Source organism: Salmo salar, chromosome ssa19, assembly GCF_905237065.1.
Source record: "Salmo salar chromosome ssa19, Ssal_v3.1, whole genome shotgun sequence".
NCBI classification, from domain to species: domain Eukaryota; kingdom Metazoa; phylum Chordata; class Actinopteri; order Salmoniformes; family Salmonidae; genus Salmo; species Salmo salar.
Window position 1 is genome coordinate 18,597,642 of NC_059460.1, and position 23,289 is coordinate 18,620,930.

Genomic DNA, 23,289 nt, shown 5'->3' on the forward strand with positions numbered 1-23,289 from the left:
CAGCAGCAGCAGCAGCTGCCGCTGCTGCGTGCTGTGGCAGCAGCAGCAGCGGCAGCCGCTGTTGCCGCCGCTGCTGCCAGCAGCAGTAGCAGCTGGCAGCAGCAGCAGCAGCGTTGCAGCAGCAGCAGCAGTTGGTAGCAGCAGCAGCGAGCAGCGTTGCTAGCAGCAGCTGCAGCAGCAGGTTGCAGCAGCAGCAGCGTGGTAGCAGCAGCAGCAGCGTTGTCGCAGCAGCAGCAGTTGGCAGCAGCAGCAGCAGCAGCAGTAGCAGCAGCAGCAGCAGCAGCAGCCGTTGCTAGCAGCGTTGGCAGCAGCAGCAAGCGTTGCCGCCGGCAGCAGCAGCTGTTGCCGCAGCGTGTGCCGCGTTGCAGCAGTTGTGCAGCAGCAGCAGCAGCGAGCAGCAGCAGCGTTGTGCTGTAGCAGCGTTGCCGCCGCCGTTGCTGCTGGCAGCAGCAGCAGCAGCGGCAGCAGCGTTGCTAGTCGCAGCAGCAGTGCTGCCGCGGCAGCAGCGTTGCAGCAGCCGCAGCAGCAGCAGCAGCAGCGTTGTTGCCGTTGCCAGCCAGCAGCAGCGCCGCTGCGGGCAGCAGCGTTGCTAGCAGCAGCAGCAGTGAGCAGCGTTGCTAACAGCGTAGCAGCAGCAGCAGCGTGTTGCTGCGGCAGCAGTGTTGGCAACAGCGCGGTAGCAGCAGCAGCAGCGCCGCTGTTGCCGCAGCAGCAGCCGCAGCAGCAGCGTTGCAGCAGCAGTGAGCAGCCGCGGAGCAACAGCCGTTGCAGCAGCAGTGTTGCCGCCGTGGCAGCAGCGTGTTAGCAGCAGGAGCAGCAGCGGCAACAGCGGTTAACAGCAGCAGCGTTGCCGCTGTTAGCGGCAGCGTTGGTAGCAGCAGCAGCGTTGTGCAGCAGCAGCAGCGGTGGTAGCAGCAGCAGCAGCGTGCTGGCAGCAGCGTGCGCAGCAGCAGTGGCAGCAGCAGCGTGTTGCAGCAGCAGCAGCAGTAGCAGCAGCAGCAGTGACCAGCAGCGTTGCTGCTGCAGCAGTGGTGGCAGCAGCAGCAGCAGCAGTAGCAGGAGTAGCAGCAGTAGTTGCAGCAACAGTAGTAGCAGCAGCAGCAGTAGCTAGCAGCAGTAGGCAGCAGCAGTGAGCGGTCGCAGCAGCAGCAGCAAGTGCTGTTGCGGCAGCAGCAGTAGTAGCAGTAGTAGCGGTAGTAGCAGCAGTAGTGGTAGTAGCAGTAGTAGTTTGGGCTATAGAAGTAGTAATAGTAGTAGTAGTTGTTTGGGCTATAGTAGTAGTAGTAGTAGTAGCAGTAGTAGTTTGGGCTATATTAGTAGTAGTAGTTTGGGCTATAGTAGTAGTAATAGTAGTAGTAATAGTAGTTTGGGCTATAGTTGTAGTAATAGTAGTAGTAATAGTAGTTTGGGCTATAGTAGTAGTAATAGTAGTAGTGCCTTGATAAGTTCCTTTCCTGAGGATGGCTCACCTCTCACAGTTCTGGGTGACTTTAACCTCCCCACGTCTACCTTCGACTCATTCCTCTCTGCCTCCTTCTTTCCACTCCTCTCCTCTTTCGACCTCACCCTCTCACCTTCCCCCCCTACCCACAAGGCAGGCAATACGCTTGACCTCATCTTTACTAGATGCTGTTCTTCCACTAATCTCATTGCAACTCCCCTCCAAGTCTCCGACCACTACCTTGTATCCTTTTCCCTCTCGCTCTCATCCAACACTTCTCACTCTGCCCCTACTCGGATGGTATTGCGCCGTCCCAACCTTCGCTCTCTCTCTCCGCTACTCTCTCCTCTTCCATCCTATCATCTCTTCCCTCTGCTCAAACCTTCTCCAACCTATCTCCTGATTCTGCCTCCTCAACCCTCCTCTCCTCCCTCTCTGCATCCTTTGATTTCCTCTGTCCCCTATCCTCCAGGCCGGCTCGGTCCTCCCCTCCTGCTCCGTGGCTCGACGACTTACTGCGAGCTCACAGAACAGGGCTCCGGGCAGCCGAGCGGAAATGGAGGAAAACTCGCCTCCCTGCGGACCTGGCATCCTTTCACTCCCTCCTCTCTACATTTTCCTCTTCTGTCTCTGCTGCTAAAGCCACTTTCTACCACTCTAAACTCCAAGCATCTGCCTCTAACCCTAGGAAGCTCTTTGCTACCTTCTCCTCCCTCCTGAATCCTCCTCCCCTCCCCCCCTCCTCCCTCTCTGCGGATGACTTCGTCAACCATTTTGAAAAGAAGGTTGACGACATCCGATCCTCGTTTGCTAAGTCAAACGACACTGCTGGTCCTGCTCACACTGCCCTACCCTGTGCTTTGACCTCTTTCTCCCCTCTCTCTCCAGATGAAATCTCGCGTCTTGTGACGGCCGGCCGCCCAACAACCTGCCCACTTGACCCTATCCCCTCCTCTCTTCTCCAGACCATTTCCGGAGACCTTCTCCCCTACCTCACCTCGCTCATCAACTCATCCTTGACCGCTGGCTACGTCCCTTCCGTCTTCAAGAGAGCGAGAGTTGCACCCCTTCTGAAAAAAACCTACACTCGATCCCTCCGATGTCAACAACTACAGACCAGTATCCCTTCTTTCCTTTCTCTCCAAAACTCTTGAACGCGCCGTCCTTGGCCAGCTCTCTTGCTATCTCTCTCAGAATGACCTTCTTGATCCTAATCAGTCAGGTTTCAAGACTAGGCATTCAACTGAGACTGCTCTTCTCTGTGTCACGGAGGCTCTCCGCACTGCTAAAGCTAACTCTCTCTCCTCTGCTCTCATCCTTCTAGACCTATCTGCTGCCTTTGATACCGTGAACCATCAGATCCTCCTCTCCACCCTCTCCGAGCTGGGCATCTCCGGCGCCGCCCACGCTTGGATTGCGTCCTACCTGACAGGTCGCTCCTACCAGGTGGCGTGGCGAGAATCTGTCTCCGCACCACGTGCTCTCACCACTGGTGTCCCCCAGGGCTCTGTTCTTGGCCCACTCCTATTCTCGCTATACACCAAGTCACTTGGCTCTGTCATATCCTCACATGGTCTCTCATATCATTGCTATGCAGATGACACACAATTAATCTTCTCCTTTCCCCTTCTGACAACCAGGTGGCGAATCGCATCTCTGCATGTCTGGCAGACATATCAGTGTGGATGACGGATCACCACCTCAAGCTGAACCTCGGCAAGACGGAGCTGCTCTTCCTCCCGGGGAAGGACTGCCCGTTCCATGATCTCGCCATCACGGTTGACAACTCCCTTGTGTCCTCCTCCCAGAGTGCTAAGAGCCTTGGCGTGACCCTGGACAACACCCTGTCGTTCTCCACCAACATCAAGGCGGTGACCCGATCCTGTAGGTTCATGGTCTACAACATTCGCAGAGTACGACCCTGCCTCACACAGGAAGCGGCGCAGGTCCTAATCCAGGCACTTGTCATCTCCCGTCTGGATTATTGCAACTCGCTGTTGGCTGGGCTCCCTGCCTGTGCCATTAAACCCCTACAACTCATCCAGAACGCCGCAGCCCGTCTGGTGTTCAACCTTCCCAAGTTCTCTCACGTCACCCCGCTCCTCCGCTCTCTCCACTGGCTTCCAGTCGAAGCTCGCATCCGCTACAAGACCATGGTGCTTGCCTACGGAGCTGTGAGGGGAACGGCACCTCCGTACCTTCAGGCTCTGATCAGGCCCTACACCCAAACAAGGGCACTCCGTTCATCCACCTCTGGCCTGCTCGTCTCCCTACCTCTGAGGAAGCACAGTTCCCGCTCAGCCCAGTCAAAACTGTTCGCTGCTCTGGCACCCCAATGGTGGAACAAGCTCCCTCACGACGCCAGGACAGCGGAGTCAATCACCACCTTCCGGAGACACCTGAAACCCCACCTCTTCAAGGAATACCTGGGATAGGATAAAGTAATCCTTCTAACCCCCCCCTTAAAAGATTTAGATGCACTATTGTAAAGTGGTTGTTCCACTGGATATTATAAGGTGAATGCACCAATTTGTAAGTCGCTCTGGATAAGAGCGTCTGCTAAATGACTTAAATGTAAATGTAATAGTAGTTTGGGCTATAGTAGTAGTAATAGTAGTTTGGGCTATAGTAGTAGTAATAGTAGTAGTAGTTGTTTGGGCTATAGTAGTAGTTGTAATAGTAGTAGTAGTTGTTTGGGCTATAGTAGTAGTTGTAATAGTAGTAGTAGTAGTTTGGGCTATAGTAGTAGTAGCAGTTGTTTGGGCTATAGTAGTAGTAATAGTAGCAGTTGTTTGGGCTATAGTAGTAGTAATAGTAGCAGTAGTAGTTTGGGCTATAGTAGTAGCAGTAGCAGTTTGGGCTATAGTAGTAGTAGTAATAGTAGTATTAGCAGTAGTAGTTTGGGCTATAGTAGTAGTAATAGTAGTAGTTTGGGCTATAGTAGTAGTAGTAATAGTAGTAGTAGCAGTAGTAGTTTGGGCTATAGTAGTAGTAGTCGTAGTTTGGGCTATAGTAGTAGTAATAATAGCAGCAGTAGTAGTTTGGGCTATAGTAGTAGTAATAGTAGTAGCAGTTTGGGCTATATTAGTAGTAATAGTAGTAGTAGTTTGGGCTATAGTAGTAGTTGTTTGGGCAAAAGTAGCAGCAGTAGTAGTAGTTTGGGCTATAGTGGTAGTAATAGTATTAGTAGTAGTAGTAGTTTGGGCTATAGTAGTAGTAATAGTAGTAGTAGTTGTTTGGGCTATAGTAGCAGCAGTAGGAGTTTGGGCTACAGTAGTAGTAATATTAGTAGTAGCAGTTTGGGCTATAGTAGTAGTAATAGTAGTAGTAGTAGTAGTTTGGGCTATAGTAGTAGTAATAGTAGTAGTAGTAGTAGTAGTAGTAGTAGTAGTATGGGCTATAGTAATAGTAATAGTAGTAGTAGTAGTAGTTTGGGCTATAGTAGTAGTAATAGTAGTAGTAGTTTGGGCTATAGTAGTAGTAATAGTAGTAGTAGTAGTAGTAGTAGTAGTAGTAGTTTGGGCTATAGTAGTAGTAATAGTAGTAATAGTAGTAGTTTGGGCTATAGTAGTAGTAATAGTAGTAGTAGTAGTAGTTTGGGCTATAGTAGTAGTAATAGTAGTAGTAGTAGTAGTAGTTTGGGCTATAGTAGTAGTAATAGTAGTAGTAGTAGTTTGGGCTATAGTAGTAGTAATAGTAGTAGTAGTAGCAGTTTGGGCTATAGTAGTAGTAGTAATAGTAGTAGTAGTTTGGGCTATAGTAGTAGTAATAGTAGTAGTAGTAGTAGTAGTTTGGGCTATAGTAGTAGTAATAGTAGTAGTAGTAGTAGTTTGGGCTATAGTAGTAGTAGTAGTAGTAGTAGTTTGGGCTATAGTAGTAGTAATAGTAGTAGTAGTAGTTGTTTGGGCTATAGTAGTAGTAATAGTAGTAGTAGTAGTAGTTTGGGCTATAGTAGTAGTAGTAGTTTGGGCTATAGTAGTAGTAATAGTAGTATCAGTTTGGGCTATAGTAGTAGTAATAGTAGTAGTAGTAGTAGTAGTTTGGGCTATAGTAGTAGTAATAGTAGTTTGGGCTATAGTAGTAGTAGTAGTAGTAGTAGTAGTAGTAGTAGTAGTAGTAGTTTGTGCTATAGTAGTAGTAGTAGTAGTAGTAGTTTGGGCTATAGTAGTAGTAATAGTAGTAGTAGTTGTTGTTTGGGCTATAGTAGTAGTAATAGTAGTAGTAGCAGTTTGGGCTATAGTAGTAGTAATAGTAGTAGTAGTTTGGGTTATAGTAGTAGTAGTAGTAGTAGTAGTAGTAGTAGTAGTAGTAGTAGTAGTTTGGGCTATAGTAGTAGTAATAGTAGTAGTAGTTTGGGCTATAGTAGTAGTAATAGTAGTAGTAGTAGTAGTTGTAGTTGTAGTTTGGGCTATAGTAGTAGTAATAGTAGTAGTAGTAGTAGTAGTAGTTTGGGCTATAGTAGTAGTAATAGTAGTAGTAGTTTGGGCTATAGTAGTAGTAATAGTAGTAGTAGTTTGGGTTATAGTAGTAGTAGTAGTAGTAGTAGTTTGGGCTATAGTAGTAGTAGTTTGGGCTATAGTAGTAGTAATAGTAGTAGTAGTAGTTGTAGTTGTAGTTTGGGCTATAGTAGTAGTAATAGTAGTAGTAGTAGTAGTTTGGGCTATAGTAGTAGTAGTAGTAGTAGTAGTAGTAGTTTGGGCTATAGTAGTAGTAATAGTAGTAGTAGTAGTAGTTTGGGCTATAGTAGTAGTAATAGTAGTAGTAGTTTGGGTTATAGTAGTAGTAGTAGTAGTAGTAGTAGTAGTAGTTTGGGCTATAGTAGTAGTAGTTTGGGCTATAGTAGTAGTAATAGTAGTAGTTGTAGTTGTAGTTTGGGCTATAGTAGTAGTAATAGTAGTAGTAGTAGTAGTTTGGGCTATAGTAGCACAGCTAAAACAATAAGGACCTAGAGGACATTCCAGAGCCAGGGCTGACTGAGTGAAGTGAATGCCACTTATTACAATAGCCAGCCAGTGGAACATGGAAGGAGAAGGTTGGAGACTCCAGTTCTGGAACCCCAAATTACTTTAGGTGTGTTCCATTCCTCTCCGGTTCCCTGGGGTGTGGTTAGGGGGGAGGGGGGTGGTGTGGCGCCGGGCAGGCCGAGAGCCAATGGAACCTCAAAATAGAGCTAAACCAGTCAAAACAGGAGAGCACTGTTACACGCACAGACCAGATCAAAACAGGGTCATGGCCTCCACACACACAACAAAGGGCGGCGTTCTGATGACAGAGCTCTGTGACAGGCCATCAGCCCAGAGAGGGGAGGGACAGGAAGAGAACTGTCAAGCCAGGCAGGACACTGAGTTCAGGACAGGGATATATATATACATATGTATGAGAGAGAAAGAACAGTAGAGAGAGAAAGAGGAAGAGAAGGATGGAGATCAAGAGATGAGAGGGAAAGAGAGGAGGGGGTGAGAGACCAGACGTGCCAGTTGACCACATAGAGGAGTGGCTGTTAGACAGCAGCGGCGAGAGAGAGAGCGAGAGAGCGAGAGAGCGAGAGAGAAGATCAGGGGAATGTGTGGTATGTCTGTCAGAGTGGAGAGAAGGAACTGGAGCAGCCACCCAGGAAGTAAAGGATGAGAGTGAGAAAGGGAACAAGGCCAAAACCATGGCCGCATCCCAAATGGCCCCATCCCAAATGGCCCCCTATTCTCTTTGCAGTGAACCATTTTTGAACAGGGCCAATAGGTCTCTGGTCAAAAGTAGTGCACTATGTAGGGAATAGGATGCCACTTGGGATGCAGGCCATGCTGCTGCTACTGATGCTCTTGTTGAGGTCAGACATTGCCGTGCGGACGTGAGCTGGGAGCGCCATGAGGGAACACCACAAGGGAGGAAACCAAGCCAGATACTGTTCATGGGCCAGACTGACTTACAGAACAGTACACAGAAACGATGGGAGTACCAGTCCAGTACTGTTACAGAGTGGTCTCATCTGGTTCTCCAGACGTCAGATACAGAGTAGCACCATCTCACACTGACTACTGGTCATTGAAGAACACAGGGAACCTGTTGTCGTTTTGGCGAGATTTGTGAGGGGGACTTACGAGAGGCTCCTTGTTCTTGACCAGCCGTATGATCTTCACTGAGACCTCGTCATCATCGATGTCATCGGGCAGCGGAGGCAGCTCGGGGTCGTAATTCTTCTGGGCCACCGTGTCATGGACAGACAGAAGACTCTACGGAGAAGAAGAAGAGGAGGATAAAGGAGGAGAGGAGAGAAAAGAAGGGAGGAGAGCGATAGAGGGGGCAGAGGGAGAGGAAAGAGGAGGATTAGGGTTACCATGCACGACACAAAGCCTACATCCCTAGACGGAGACAATGTGCAGTTAACAACAGTATACAGAGAACTCCTACAATACGCAGAGGCCCTTTCAACTAGAGTGAGAGAAAAGGCAGACAGAAACAAAGAAGGGAGGAAGTCCCTCCTCAGAACGTTATGAATGGCTGTGTCTGATGATGGATTTGATTTGGTTAAGCTCCCGTTATTCTATCTACATGTGTTAATTGCCATTAAGGCTCAGTCTGCTCATAGATCTTCCTGATTAAAGGAGGTTAGCGCCGCTCGTCCCGAGGCCACGCTGAGACGCTATGAATCATGGGGGATGTTAAGGAGGACAGAGGAATGGAGGACCAGTGTGTGTGTGTGTCTGTGTGTGTGTGTGTGTGTGTGTGTGTGTGTGCGTGCGTGCGTGCGTGCGTGCGTGCGTGCGTGCGTGCGTGCGTGCGTGTGTGTCGGGACTGCTCCCACGGGAACGCTAGCTAGCTGATGTTCAGCAACAGACAGAGCAAGGAGCAAAGTAATGAAGTTCTCAGCGGCCTCACATATTTCACACTCTCACAGGCAGCAGCAGAGCGAGAAAAAACGGGACGACACAGACGAGAATGATCGCATTCAGAGTCATTTTTCAAACTATTTAACGGCTCTGTGTCCTCTCCAAATGCTGCTGGAAACGCGCCGTTTTTTCCACGAAATAAAAAACATTGTCCAATCACGCGCCAGAAAGAGGAGGGTGAGAGAGGAGGAGGAGGAGGACAGAGAGGAGGGGAGGAGCAGTCTGTTTTATGACATGGGAGCACACTGCGCTACAGCGTTCAAGATGTTCCTAAAGAAGACCAGATGAGAGGAGATGGAGGAGGAAGAGGAATAGGAGAAAGAGGAGGAGGAGACGGAGGAGGAAGAGGAAAAGGAGAAAGAGGAGGAGGAGACGGAGGAGGAAGAGGAAAAGGAGAAAGAGGAGGAGGAGACGGAGGAGGAAGAGGAATAGGAGAAAGAGGAGGAGGAGACGGAGGAGGAAGAGGAAAAGGAGAAAGAGGAGGAGGAGACGGAGGAGGAAGAGGAATAGGAGAAAGAGGAGCAGGAAGAGACAGGAGGAAGAGGAGAAAGAGAAGGAGGAAGAGAACTGGTGTGATGTGCCCCAGCTCCAATGGGAGTCAGTCTGAGTCAGACTAATCAGCAGCAGATACACACAGGCCTGCTCTTCTCCTTCATTGAATGACCCTACGGTCCAGAAACATCTCCCTCCTCTCTCTCATAACCGACTCACTGATTCTACTAGCCAGTGTTTTAAAGCAGCCTGCACCTGATCGTGCTCCATTCAGAGCTGAATAAAATATTACACTACAAATATTTTCAGAGGAACGCTCTCTTTCTCTTGATTTGCTAAGGCCACATCTCGTTTTCCGTTTTTCTTCCTTTCTTCTCTTTTTGGGAGGTTAGAGAAAACGTTTAATGTGGCGTTGTATCGCGAGCGGAGTATTTTTGGGGGGGCTCCGAGGATAGACAGACAAACGGACAGACACATTCAGTGTCCCCAGCCCCCCTTGGTGAGGTGTCGCTGTCACTCACAACACCTGATCTGGTTCCTCAAGAACACCAAGGACTGTTACTATGTGCCAATCACAGCTTGTTCCTGTTTCAACCACGGAACAGACCAACCCTACCGTAACACCACTTCCTTAACCCAGCTCACCTCAGGTCTCACAGGACTCCCCCTCCACTCTCGCTGTCCTAGCCCTTTGTGTGTGTGTGTGTGTGTGTGTGTGTGTGTGTGTGTGTGTGTGTGTGTGTGTGTGTGTGTGTGTGTGTGTACGCCTTCGTATGAGTCTTCATAGCGTACCCCTACTCAATATCCTTTATGCGACTGACCTACCATGTGTTGCTTCCTCTACATCCTTACTAATCTCAGGTTATCATACTCCCTCTCCAACATCAGGAAGTCTGGAGACCGCGGTTGGATCCCTATCCACTCATCGATGCCCACCACTTCCCCTGTCAGGTCCTAGTTGACACTCACCCCACCTCCTGTCCCCTGACAGGTTGTAACAGCCTGGCCGGTAATGTCTTGTTAAAACTCCCCATCACAAGCAGAGACTAGCATCAACAGCACCAGGCTAATAGGTAGCACATGGCAGAGAGGCAGGGCAGAGAGGCAGGGCAGACCCCTGGCTTGTGATGACTGCTGACACACTCACACAGAGACACGCATACTCACACACACAGAATCACACACACCGAGACGAACACACAGAGACGAACGCGCACACACACAGAGACGAACGCGCACACACACAGAGACGAATGCGCACACACACAGACACACAGACACAGACACACACACACACACACACACACACACACACACACACACACACACACACACACAGGGCAGCGCATGGAAGCATTTTTCTGGGTCAACGGCAGTGAGCAGATCCTGTTATGTTTTAGAGTCAGTGTTCTGTGTGTGTGTGTGTGTGTGTGTGTGTGTGTGTGTGTGTGTGTGTGTGTGTGTTCATGTATGTGTCTCCTAATTGAATGTAGAGCTGATACCCTTGCTGGAACTGAATGGTTCTGCTGGAGCAGGAGCTGGGCCTCCTATACAGCCTGGGTTATGGCGAGACCGAGCCTGAGTCCCAAATGGAACACTATTCTCTCACAACAGAACACAGCACAGCGGGCCTCTTGAGCAGTGGGTTAAGTGCCAGCCTAGCACTGTCTGCCTCTGCAGGATGAGAAGGGACTGCAACAGACAAGCCCGGTTTAATGAGCGCTAGATGCCAGGAATGACCAGGAGGTTTATTTGGACAAGCTCAGTGATCTGTTTTTATAGGATCCCTATTATGTCTAATGAACACAAATACCGCCAAGCTCTCAAAGTACTGAAAGCAGGGCGAGCCCAGCCCGTCTCGGAGGTATCCTGAGAGGACCAAATGGCATCCTTTTCCCTAGTGCACTACTTTTTACTGGAACCCTATGAACCCTGGTCAAAAGTAGTGCACTATGTAGGGAGTAGGGTGCCAATTGAGATTCTTATTCTGAAGTCCCTGGCCCAACGATGTGGTAGGCAGAGAGTCAGAGACCCCCCACCCCGGAAACAGACAGCTGTCATAATTGGCACTTTCATCACTGTCAATGTTAGTGTTTCTGAGGAGGTTAATATGGGCAGAAATTGTTTATTCATCTGGGAATCATAACGGGAGAGAGAGGAGGGGAGGCGGGCGAGTGTGTGTATGTGCGTGTGTGCGCAGAAAAGCACTTTAAAACGCTGTGATTTACGTCCTGCCCTAGGAATAGATCCTTTCGGCCATAATGGAGAGTGACACAGTTACCATCGCACAGAGACACCATTCAGAGCCCAGCCATCTGATCGTGTTTTACACAGACTGGGATTTACACGGACCTTGGTAGGCGTCGGTGCCCCAGTACAACGGACACATCTCTGTCCAGCCATCAACAGACAGAGTGAGGAGGAGGAAGAGAGAGAGACAGACAGAGAGTGAGAGAGAGGAGGAGGAAGGGAACTAGCCATAGAGAACTAGCCACTCAAATGAGACGGCTTCCAAACCTCAGTCAGTCAGTGAATGTGTCACAGTCAAAACGTTCCCCCTGCCACCGTCCCCCAGCACTCTGGCTAGCTGCTGCTGCAGTTAATCTATCGTGACCGAGTGCTTCTGCTGCTTGATGCTAGAAGACCGTCGTCGTGACGGTTTACCCAGGGAGCGTTAAAACTATCAGACTGCCAGGCCCAAACCATACAGACACCAGCCAGGGTGGAGGGAAGGAGGGGGAGTGTGTGTATGTGTACACTAGGGTAGCTATGAACAGACCAAGGAGAGATGAGACAGACAGGGGAGAGGCCCCTACTTAGCAGCACCGAGCATCCCTGGTGGCGGAGGCGGAATGTGTGTGTGTCCCCGTGTGTGCATTGCTTGGACCACTCCCCCGTCTCAGTCTCTCATCTCTCCTTCCTCCGGAGCGGTCGGCCCTAATGAACGATGACTTTCTACGAGGAGAGAGAGAGAGCTCCCCTGAGATGGTTCGATGCTGGGCCGTAAAACAACCTCCGCTGCAAACTCTATCAGACCCCAATAAACGGAGGTGTGCTGACACCGGCACGCTCCGCGGCAGAAGAGAGTCCTCAATGAGCCGTCGAGACTAGGGCACGTCCCTTTGGAGTTGATAGAGAAAAACGAGATCTTTTTACATCCCAAATGACACTCTATTCCCTATATAGTGCACTACTTTTGTCCAGAGCCATTTTTTACATTTTTTTTTTTTTTTACATTTTAGTCATTTAGCAGACGCTCTTATCCAGAGCGACTTACAGTAGTGAATGCATACATTTCATACAACTCAATACAGGAAGGCCCTAATAGTGCCCAAGGCACTATATAGGGAGCCATTTGAGACAAAGCCGCAGCATAGTGAAGCACGCAGCACTCCCTCTAACAGACAGACTGCAGTTATGATGAATTCACACACACACACACACACACACACACACACACACACACACACACACACACACACACACACACACACACACACACACACACACACACAGGATTCCCCTGATGTTCAGTGTGAGGGGGTCTATCTGACTCTATTCATCTTGTAACTGTTCTCTCTCTGTCCTGCTGTTTGACATGATGGAGACAGAGGCAGAGCTCCAAGGTTTGTTTTTCTGGCAACGTTCTGTCTGTCTGACAGTGTGACGGCCTGAGTCATATCTAAGGGGTCTCTCCAAACCTCTCACCAGTCACACACGCACACAAACACCTGCGCACACACACAAACACCTGCATTTACACACACGCACACACACACACACACACACACCTGCATTTACACGCACACACACACGCACACACACACCTGCATTTACACGCACACACACACACACACACACACACACACACACACACACACACACACACACACACACACACACACACACACACACACACACACAAACACCTGCATTTACACACACACAAACACCTGCGGTCTGCATGATCATCTAACGTTTGAGATTTACGTCTAACAAGAGAGAGACAGCAGCCAGAGAATTGTTAAAAGGAGAGAAAAGAAGAAATAATATGCCTTTAAAAGCTTGAAGAAGTGCTGTATCTGTTGGTGTGATATCATCTGGCTGACCTGTGGAGGAACAGAGAAGTCATGTATCATAGAGAGGACACAGGAGGCTGCTGAGGGGAGGACGGCTCATACTAATGGCTGGAATGGAGTGGCAACAAACACCTGGAAACCATGGAAACCATGTGTTTGATACCATTCCACTAACAGCCCGTCCTCCCCAATTAAGGTGCCACCAACCTCCTGAGGAACCTACGGATGCGTCCCAAATGGTGCCCTATACCCTATATAGTGACCAGGGCCCTGGTCAAAAGTAATGCACTATATAGGGAATAGGGCACCATTTCGGACAGAACCTACAGCACAGCTAGGACGTGATGTCATTGTTGGAGGAAGACGGGAGAAATAATGCATGAATGCAAGATTGACTGAGTACCATGCAGAAGGATGGAATATGGAGTGACTGGGTGTGTTCTGAGTACCATGTAGAAGGATGGGGTATGGAGTGACTGGGTGTGTTCTGAGTACCATGTAGAAGGATGGAATATGGAGTGACTGGGTGTGTTGTGAGTACCATGTAGAAGGATGGAATATGGACTGAATAGGTGTGTTCTGAGTACCATGTAGAAGGATGGGGTATGGAGTGACTGGGTGTGTTCTGAGTACCATGTAGAAGGATGGAATATGGAGTGACTGGGTGTGTTCTGAGTACCATGTAGAAGGATGGAATATGGAGTGAACAGGTGTGTTCTGAGTACCATGTAGAAGGATGGAATATGGAGTGAACAGGTGTGTTCTGAGTACCATGTAGAAGGATGGAATATGGAGTGACTGGGTGTGTTCTGAGTACCATGTAGAAGGATGGAATATGGAGTGAACAGGTGTGTTCTGAGTACCATGTAGAAGGATGGAATATGGAGTGAACAGGTGTGTTCTGAGTACCATGTAGAAGGATGGGGTATGGAGTGACTGGGTGTGTTCTGAGTACCATGTAGAAGGATGGGGTATGGAGTGACTGGGTGTGTTCTGAGTACCATGTAGAAGGATGGAATATGGAGTGACTGGGTGTGTTGTGAGTACCATGTAGAAGGATGGAATATGGAGTGAACAGGTGTGTTCTGAGTACCATGTAGAAGGATGGGGTATGGAGTGACTGGGTGTGTTCTGAGTACCATGTAGAAGGATGGAATATGGAGTGACTGGGTGTGTTCTGAGTACCATGTAGAAGGATGGAATATGGAGTGAACAGGTGTGTTCTGAGTACCATGTAGAAGGATGGAATATGGAGTGACTGGGTGTGTTCTGAGTACCATGTAGAAGGATGGAATATGGAGTGAACAGGTGTGTTCTGAGTACCATGTAGAAGGATGGAATATGGAGTGAATGGGTGTGTTCTGAGTACCATGTAGAAGGATGGAATATGGAGTGAACAGGTGTGTTCTGAGTACCATGTAGAAGGATGGAATATGGAGTGACTGGGTGTGTTCTGAGTACCATGTAGAAGGATGGGGTATGGAGTGAACAGGTGTGTTCTGAGTACCATGCAGAAGGATGGAATATGGAGTGACTGGGTGTGTTCTGAGTACCATGTAGAAGGATGGAATATGGAGTGAACATGTGTGTTCTGAGTACCATGTAGAAGGATGGAATATGGAGTGAACAGGTGTGTTCTGAGTACCATGTAGAAGGATGGGGTATGGAGTGAACAGGTGTGTTCTGAGTACCATGTAGAAGGATGGAATATGGAGTGACTGGGTGTGTTCTGAGTACCATGTAGAAGGATGGAATATGGAGTGAACAGGTGTGTTCTGAGTACCATGTAGAAGGATGGAATATGGAGTGAACAGGTGTGTTCTGAGTACCATGTAGAAGGATGGAATATGGAGTGAACAGGTGTGTTCTGAGTACCATGTAGAAGGATGGGGTATGGAGTGACTGGCTGTGTTCTGAGTACCATGTAGAAGGATGGGGTATGGAGTGACTGGGTGTGTTCTGAGTACCATGTAGAAGGATGGGGTATGGAGTGACTGGGTGTGTTCTGAGTACCATGTAGAAGGATGGAATATGGAGTGAACAGGTGTGTTCTGAGTACCATGTAGAAGGATGGAATATGGAGTGACTGGGTGTGTTCTGTGTACCAGGTAGAAGGATGGAATATGGAGTGAACAGGTGTGTTCTGAGTACCATGTAGAAGGATGGAATATGGAGTGACTGGGTGTGTTCTGTGTACCAGGTAGAAGGATGGAATATGGAGTGAACAGGTGTGTTCTGAGTACCATGTAGAAGGATGGAATATGGAGTGAACAGGTGTGTTCTGAGTACCATGTAGAAGGATGGGGTATGGAGTGACTGGGTGTGTTCTGAGTACCATGTAGAAGGATGGGGTATGGAGTGACTGGGTGTGTTCTGAGTACCATGTAGAAGGATGGGGTATGGAGTGAATGGGTGTGTTCTGTGTGAAGTTGGTAAGGGAGATAGAGTTAGAGAGCGAGGGAAATAGTGTGTGCGTGTTTGTGTGCGTCTTACCTTGACGTGGGGTTTAGCCAGTAGATTGAGCAGCTCGCTGATCTCTTCACTGGCACTTTTACCCTGCAGTTCCTCAGACAGCTGAGAGTGAGTGAGTGAGTGAGTGAGAGAATTGAAAGAGAGTGAAAGAGAGAGAGAGAGAGAGGAAGAGAGAGAGTGTCTGTTAGCATTAATATAGTCAAGTGATAACGAGACAGTCATACAGCACAACAGACTAACATGCTGACCAAACCGGACAGGTCGCGTGCGATGCTAAATAAATGTACACATACATGTTATTCAATCATTTCACCCACACTGCTCGCGGGCGTCAGCGTGGCCAGGCGCTAAAATAGAAAATCGGTTCTATTTGTGACACTCAAAGCGCTGCAAGTCCGGCCTCTCCCATCTCCTCATTGGTTTTTAGAAGCATATACCCACGTGGGTGACTGAAAGATGAACTTAGGCCCGCACTCAGGACAAGGAAGAGCTGTTTTGTTTGTTTGAAAAGTTTGTTGTCTGAAAGTGTATTGGAAAGTTCTTGGTAGCTATCTACAGTGACAAGAAAAAGTATGTGAACCCTTTGGAATTACCTGGATTTCTGCATAAATTGGTCATCAAATTTGATCTGATCTTCATCTAAGTCACAACAATAGACAAACACAGTCTGCTTAAACAAATAACACACAAACAATTATACATGTTCATATCTTTATTGAACACACCGTGTAAACATTCACAGTGTAGGTTGGAAAAAGTATATGAACCCCTAGGCTAATGACTTTTCCAAAAGCTAATTGGAGTCAGGAGTCAGCTAACCTGGAGTCCAATCAATGAGACGAGATTGGAGATGTTGGTTAGAGCTGCCGTGCCCTATAAAAAAAAACACTCAACATTTTGAGTTTGCTATTCACAAGAAGCATTGCCTGATGTGAACCATACCTCGAACAAAAGAGATCTCTAAAAGCCTTGATGTTCATCAAGACAAATTGTCTATTGTCGGAGAAAGTTCAGCAATGTTGCTACTCTCCCTAGGAGTGGCCGTCTTGCAAAGATGACTGCAAGAGCACAGCGCTGAATGCTCAATGAGGTTAAGAAGAATCCTGGAGTGTCAGCTAAAGACTTACAGAAATCTCTGGAACATGCTAACATCTCTGTTGATGAGTCTACAATATGCAAAACACTAAACAAGAATGGTGTTCATGGGAGGACATCATGGAAGAAATATATATATTGCTGCACATCTGAAGTTTGCAAAAGTGCACCTGGATGTTCCACAGAGCTACTGGCAAAACATTCTGTGGACAGATGAAACTACAGTTGAGTTGTTTGGAAGGAACACACAACACTGTGTGGAGAAAAAAAGGCACAGCACACCAACATCAAAACCTCATCCAACTGTAAAGTATAGTGGCGGGAGCATCATGGTTTGAGGCTGCTTTGCTGCCTCAGGGCCTGGACAGCTTGCTATCATCGATGGAAAAATGGATTCCTAAGTTTATCAAGACATTTTGCAGGAGAATGTAAGGCTATCTGTTTGCCAATTGAAGCTCAACAGAAGTTGGATGATGCAACAGTTCAACGACCCAAAACACAGAAGTAAATCAACAACAGAATGGCTTCAATAGAAGAAAATACACCTTTGAGTGGCCTAGTCATTTCTGACCTCAACCCGATTGAGATGCTGTGGCATGACCTCGAGAGCAGTTCACACCAGACATCCCAAGAATATTGCTGAGCTGAAACAGTTTTGTAAAGAGGAATGGTCCAAAATTCCTCCTGACCGTTGTGCAGGTCTGAGCCACAACTACAGAAAATGTTGAGGTTATTGCTGCCAAAGGAAGGTCAACCAGTTATTAAATCCAAGGGTTCACATACTTTTCCCACCCTGCACTGTGAATGTTTACACGGCGTGTTCAATAAAGACATGAAAACATATAATTGTTTGTGTATTATTAGTTTAAGCAGACTGTGTTTGTCTATTGTTGTGACATAGATGAAGTTAGTTGAAATTGTATGACCAATTTATGCAGCAGTCCAGGTAACTCCAAAGGGTTCACATACTTTTCTTGCCACTGTAGCTTCTTAGTTTGGATCCCGCGACACAGTTGGCATCAGTTGCTGGGACTGGTCGTCTCTTTCCAGTGATCCTGCCGACAAAGGACAGGTCTGAGGAGCTATTTGGCGTTGCAGCTAGCCCAGCTGCTAGCTAGCTGCATATCAAGCCAGCAAGGTTCTTGAACGCAACCCATGACGCGGTTAGCCATGGTGGCTAGGACCGCAGATTGTCCAGGGTTTGTGGCTGTCTAGATCCCTGCTGTTTGTTGTTTTCAATTTTCCCCGTGACCTGCCCTGTCTGGAACTGCGAGTAGTAACAGCATAACCTATGTTGAGTTGAATAAGTAGAACGGTGAGTCGATGAGTTGAAACAGGAGAACGGCAAGATGACAGCAATCTGAAAGTCATTGAAAGGACATCAGTTCTGTGTGTGAATTCATGATAATCTGATGTATGTCATTGTAATCTCGAGGGACAATCAAGGCAGAACAACACGGTTGTGGACGGAATTACAGAATCTCCACATGAGACCTGGACAGATTCTGAGGATAAAGTGAGGGAAATGATCTCTGAGAAACTGAAGATGGACCACAGGAAGATTGAGGTGGAGAGCGCCCACAGGACTGGAAAACCCACGGGTCAAGTTCCTGAGGTTCAAGGACAAGATAGCTGTTCTGGAGCCAAGAACTTGATAGGAACGTATATCTTCCACAACGAGGACTATCCTGAAGCTGTGCGCCAGAAGAGGAAAGAACTGATCCCAGCCATGAAAGCTGCCAGAGCACGTGGGGACATTGCGTACATCCTCTATGACAGGCTCATTGTCCACCCTCCCTCCCAGAAGCCTGGAAGGGATAACAGAGCCAAGCCTATGGATTCGTAGACTCAACCTCGCAGCACACACACTAATTGATAAATGGACTGCTGAATGTATATATTTTTTCTCTTGCTTTGTTTGCTCTTTTCTGTATTATGTCTATCTCTGATAAGCTACCCAGGAAAGGGCTGAAAATAGCCCATATTAATGTATGTAGCCTTAGAAATAAGGTTCATGAAATCAGTAACTTGCTAACATTAGATAACATTCATATATTAGCCATGCCTGTGATGCACTTAGATAATGCATTTGATGATGCAGCAATAGCAACACATGGATATAACATCTATAGAAGAGACAGAAATGCTTATGGGGGAGGTTTTGCTGAGCCATATCTCTGTAATGCTTAGAGAAGATCTTATGTCAAGTGTTATTGAAGTGTTGTGGTTGCAGGATCACTTGGCTCATCTAAAGCCTTTTATTTTGGGGTGTTGCTATAGGCCACCAAGTGCTTACAGTCATTATCTAAATAATATGTGTGAAATGCTTGATAGTGTATGTGATGTAAACAGAGAGGTCTACTTTCTTGGGGACCTGAATATTGACTGGTTTTCATCAAGCTGTCCGCTCAAGAGGAAGCTTCTTACTGTAGCCAGTGCCTGTAATCTGGTTCAGGTTATTAATCAACCTACCAGGGTGTTTACAAACACTACAGGAACAAGATCATCCACATGTATCGATCACATTTTTACTAATACTCTAGAACTTTGTTCTAAAGCTGTATCTGTACCCATGCAGTGATCACAATATAGTGGCTATATCCAGAAAAGCCAAAATTCCAACAGCTGGGCCTAAAATAGTGTATAAAAGATCATACAAAAGATTTTGCTGTGACTCTGTAACGCCCTGGCCATAGAGAGGGGTTTTTTGTTCTTTATTCTGGTTAGGCCAGGGTGTTACATTGGGTGGGCGTTCTATGTTCCTTTTTCTATGTTTTTGTATTTCTTTGTTTTGGGCCATGTGTGGCTCCCAATCAGGCACAGCTGAAGCTCGTTGTTGCTGATTGGGAGTCACACATAAGGAGCATGTTTTTCCTTTGGGTTTTGTGGGTAATTGTTTCTGTTAGTGTTTGCACCTGACAGGACTGTTGGCTGTCGGTTTTCTCTTTTCTTGTTTTTGTATAGTGTTCACGCTGTTCAATTAAATATTAAATGATGAACACTAACTCCGCTGCGTTTTGGTCCACTCTCTCTTCAGACAGCCCTTACAGACTCTTATGTGGATGATGCTAAAAATATGTGTTGGTCTGATGTGATTAATGAGGAGCATCCAGACGCTGCACTTGATGAATTTATGAAATTGCTTCTTCCAATTACTGATAAACATGCACCTGTTAAGAAACTGACTGTTAGAACTGGTAGGGCTCCATGGATTGATTGAGGAATTGAAAAACTGTTTGGTTGAAAGAGATGGGGCAAAATAAGTGGCTAATAAGTCTGGCTGCACATCTGACTGGCTGGCTTACTGCAAATTGAGATATTATGTAACTACACTCAACGACAACAAAAAACTAAATTATGAAGCCAAGATCAAAGAATGATGGAAAAAAACTTTGGAGCACTTCAAATTAAATTCTGAGCAGAAAGACAAATTCAACTCCATCTTTCATCGAATCAGATGGCTTATTCATCACAAAACCATTTGATGTTGCCAAATATTTGAATGATTACTTCAATGGCAAAGTGGGCAAACAACGAATAGTGAGCCATCATATTCATGCATAAAAAACTAATAATGAAAGAAAAGCATTGCAAGTTTGAATGTTGTAAAGTTAGTGTGGGAGAGTGTGACAATTATTGTTATCGATCAATAATGACAAACCTCCTGGCATGGACAACTTGGATGGAAAGCTACTGAGGATGGTAGCTGACTCTATAGCCACTCCTATCTGTCATATCTTTAATCTGAGCCTAGAGGAAAGTCTTTGTCCTCAGGCCTGGAGGGAAGCCAAAGTAATTCCACTACCCAAGAGTGGTAAAGCGGCCTTTACTGGTTCTAACATCGGACCTAAGCTTGCTGCCAGCTCTCTGCAAACTGTTTGAAAAAATTGTGTTTGACCAAATACAATGCTATTTCTCTGTAAAGAAATTAACAACAGACTTTCATCATGCTTATAGATAAAGGCACTCAACATGTACTGCACTGACACAAATGACTGATGACTGGTTCAAAGAAATTGCTATCTATCTCAACTCAGCAAAAAAAGAAACTGCCCTTTTTCAGGACCCTGTCTTTCAAAGATAATTTGTAAAAATCCAAATAACTTCACAGATCTTCATTGTAAAGGGTTTAAACGCTGTTTCCCATGCTTGTTCAATGACCCGTAAACAATTGAAGAAGATGCACCTGTGGAACGGTCGTTAAGACACTAACAGCTTACAGACGGTAGGAAATTAAGGTCACAGTTATGAAGACTTAGGACACTAAAGAGGCCTTTCTACTGACTCTGAAAAACACCAAAAGAAAGATTCTCAGGGTCCCTGCTCATCTGCGTGAATGTGCCTTAGGCATGCTGCAAGGAGGCATGAGGACTGCAGATGTGGCCAGGGAAATAAATTGCAATGTCCGTACTGTGAGACGCCTAAGACAGCGCTACAGGGAGACAGGACGGACAGCTGATCATCCTCGCTGTGGCAGACCACTTGTAACAACACCTGCACAGGATCGGTACATCCGAACATCACACCTGTGGGACAGGTACAGGATGGCAACAACAACTACCCGAGTTACACCAGGAATGCACAATCCCTCCATCAGTGCTCAGACTGTCCGCAATAGGCTGAGAGAGGCTGGACTGAGGGCTTGAAGGCCTGTTGTAAGGCAGGTCCTCACCAGACATCACCGGCAACAACGTCACCCACGGGCACAAACCCACCATTGCTGGACCAGACAGGACTGGCAAAAAGGTTTTGTCTCACCAGGGGTGATGGTCTGATTTGCGTTTATCGTCGAAGGAATGAGTGTTACACCGAGGCCTGTACTCTGGAGCGGGATTGATTTGGAGGTGGAGTGTCCGTCATGGTCTGGGGCGGTGTGTCACAGCATCATCGGACTGAGCTTGTTGCCATTGCAGGCAATATCAACGCTGTGCATTACATGGAAGATTACCACATGAGGGAGGAGGATCTCTTCCTGCAGGCTCATCCTGACATGACCCTCCAGCATGATAATGCCACCAGCCATACTGCTAGTTATGTGCGTGATTTCCTGCAAGACAGGAATGTCAGTGTTCTGCCATGGCCAGCGAAGAGCCCGGATCTCAATCCCATTGAGCACGTCTGGGACCTGTTGGATCGGAGGGTGAGGGCTAGGGCCATTCCCCACAGAAATGTCCAGGAACTTGCAGGTGCCTTGGTGGAAGAGTAGAGTAACATCTCACAACAAGAACTGGCAAATCTGGTGCAGTCCATGAGGAGGAGATGCACTGCAGTACTTAGTGCAGCTGGTGGCCACACCAGATACTGACTGTTACTTTTGATTTTGGCCCCCGCCCTTTGATCAGGGACACATTATTCCATTTCTGTTAGTCACGTCTGTGGAACCTGTTCAGTTTATGTCTCAGTTGTGGAATCTTGTTATGTTCATACAAATATTTACACATGTTAAGTTTGCTGAAAATAAACGCAGTTGACAGTGAGAGGACATTTCTTTTTTTGCTGAGTTAAGAACTCAGAGGGTTTTCTTTAATGGAAGCTTCTCTAATGTCAAACATGTAAAGGGTGGTGTACCGCAGGGCAGCTCTCTAGGCTCTCCAATCTTCTATTTTTACCAATGACCTGCCACTGGCATTAAACAAAGCATGTGTCCACGTATGCTGATGATTCAACCATATATGCATCAGCAAACCACAGCAAATGAAGTCACTGAAACCCTTAACAGAGAGTTGCAGTCTGTTTTGGAATGGGTGGCCAGTAATAAACTGGTCCTGAACATCTCTAAAACAAAGAGCATTGTATTTGGTCCAAATCATTCCTTAAGTTGTAGACCTCAGCTGCATCTGGTAATGAATGGTGTGGCTGTTGAACAAGTTGAGGAGACTAAATTACTTGGCATTACCTTAGATTGTAAACTGTCATGGACAAAAGATATAGATTCAATGGTTGTAACGATGGGGAGAGGTCTGTCCGTAATAAAGAGATGCTCTGCTTTTTTGACACCACACTCAAAAAAGCAAGTTCTGCAGGCTCTAGTTTTGTCTAATCTTGATTATTGTCCAGTCGTGTGGTCCAGTGCTGCAAGGAAAGACCTAGTTAAGCTGCAGCTGGCCCAGAACAGAGCAGCGCGTATTGCTCTTAATTGTAATCAGAGGGCTGATATAAATACTCTGCATGCCAGTCTTGTCTAAGAGTTGAGGAGAGACTGACTGCATCACTTCTTTTTATAAGAAACCTTCATGTGTTAAAAATCCCAAATTGTTTGCATAGTCAACTTACACACAGCTCTGACACACACACACACTTATCCCTCCAGAACAAATTCAAGAAAGCGTACAGTATTATATAGAACCCTCATTGTATGGAACTTCTTTCCATCTCATATTGCTCAAATAAACAGCACATCTGGTTTCAAAAAACGATGTAGTTCTGTTCTTGAGCTGTTCTTGTCTATTGATGTTCTGTATTATGTAATTCTGTATTATGTTTCATGTTTTGTATGGACCCCAGGAAGAGTAGTTGCTGCTTTTGCAACAGCTAATGGGGATCCTAATAAAATACCAAAAATAACAAATACTCTGGTAGGTTGTAGTAATGCTGTAAGGTTGGTTGCCAACCGCCATATTAAGTCCAAAATGACAAGAAAAAGCCTGAAGGAAGGAGGAGAGATTAAGAGAAACTAATTTGGTTTACAGTTTTATCTTTGGATTAATTCTCGGAGTAGAGGACCTTGTGCATTTCAGGTAAAATAACAACCCAATGTTTATATCCCAGGACAAATTAGCTAGCAACCGCAGGCTAGCTAGCTAAATTGCCATAAATGTTTAATGCT

The 23,289-nt window shown here is 46.8% G+C and overlaps 1 protein-coding gene across 6 annotated transcripts in view; it reads right to left on the minus strand.

The window, feature by feature from the left end:
* mpp7a (MAGUK p55 scaffold protein 7a) overlaps positions 1–23,289 on the minus strand; it is a 339,487-nt gene that overhangs the window by 141,725 nt on the left and 174,473 nt on the right. For all 6 annotated transcript variants that reach the window (XM_014157501.2, XM_045702141.1, XM_014157503.2 and 3 more), the window contains 2 exons: positions 15,390–15,470; positions 7,537–7,668 (listed from right to left, as the gene is read on the minus strand). In XM_014157501.2, coding sequence (XP_014012976.1) covers positions 7,537–7,668; positions 15,390–15,470 — 213 coding nt within the window. The remainder of the gene's footprint in view (positions 1–7,536; positions 7,669–15,389; positions 15,471–23,289) is intronic.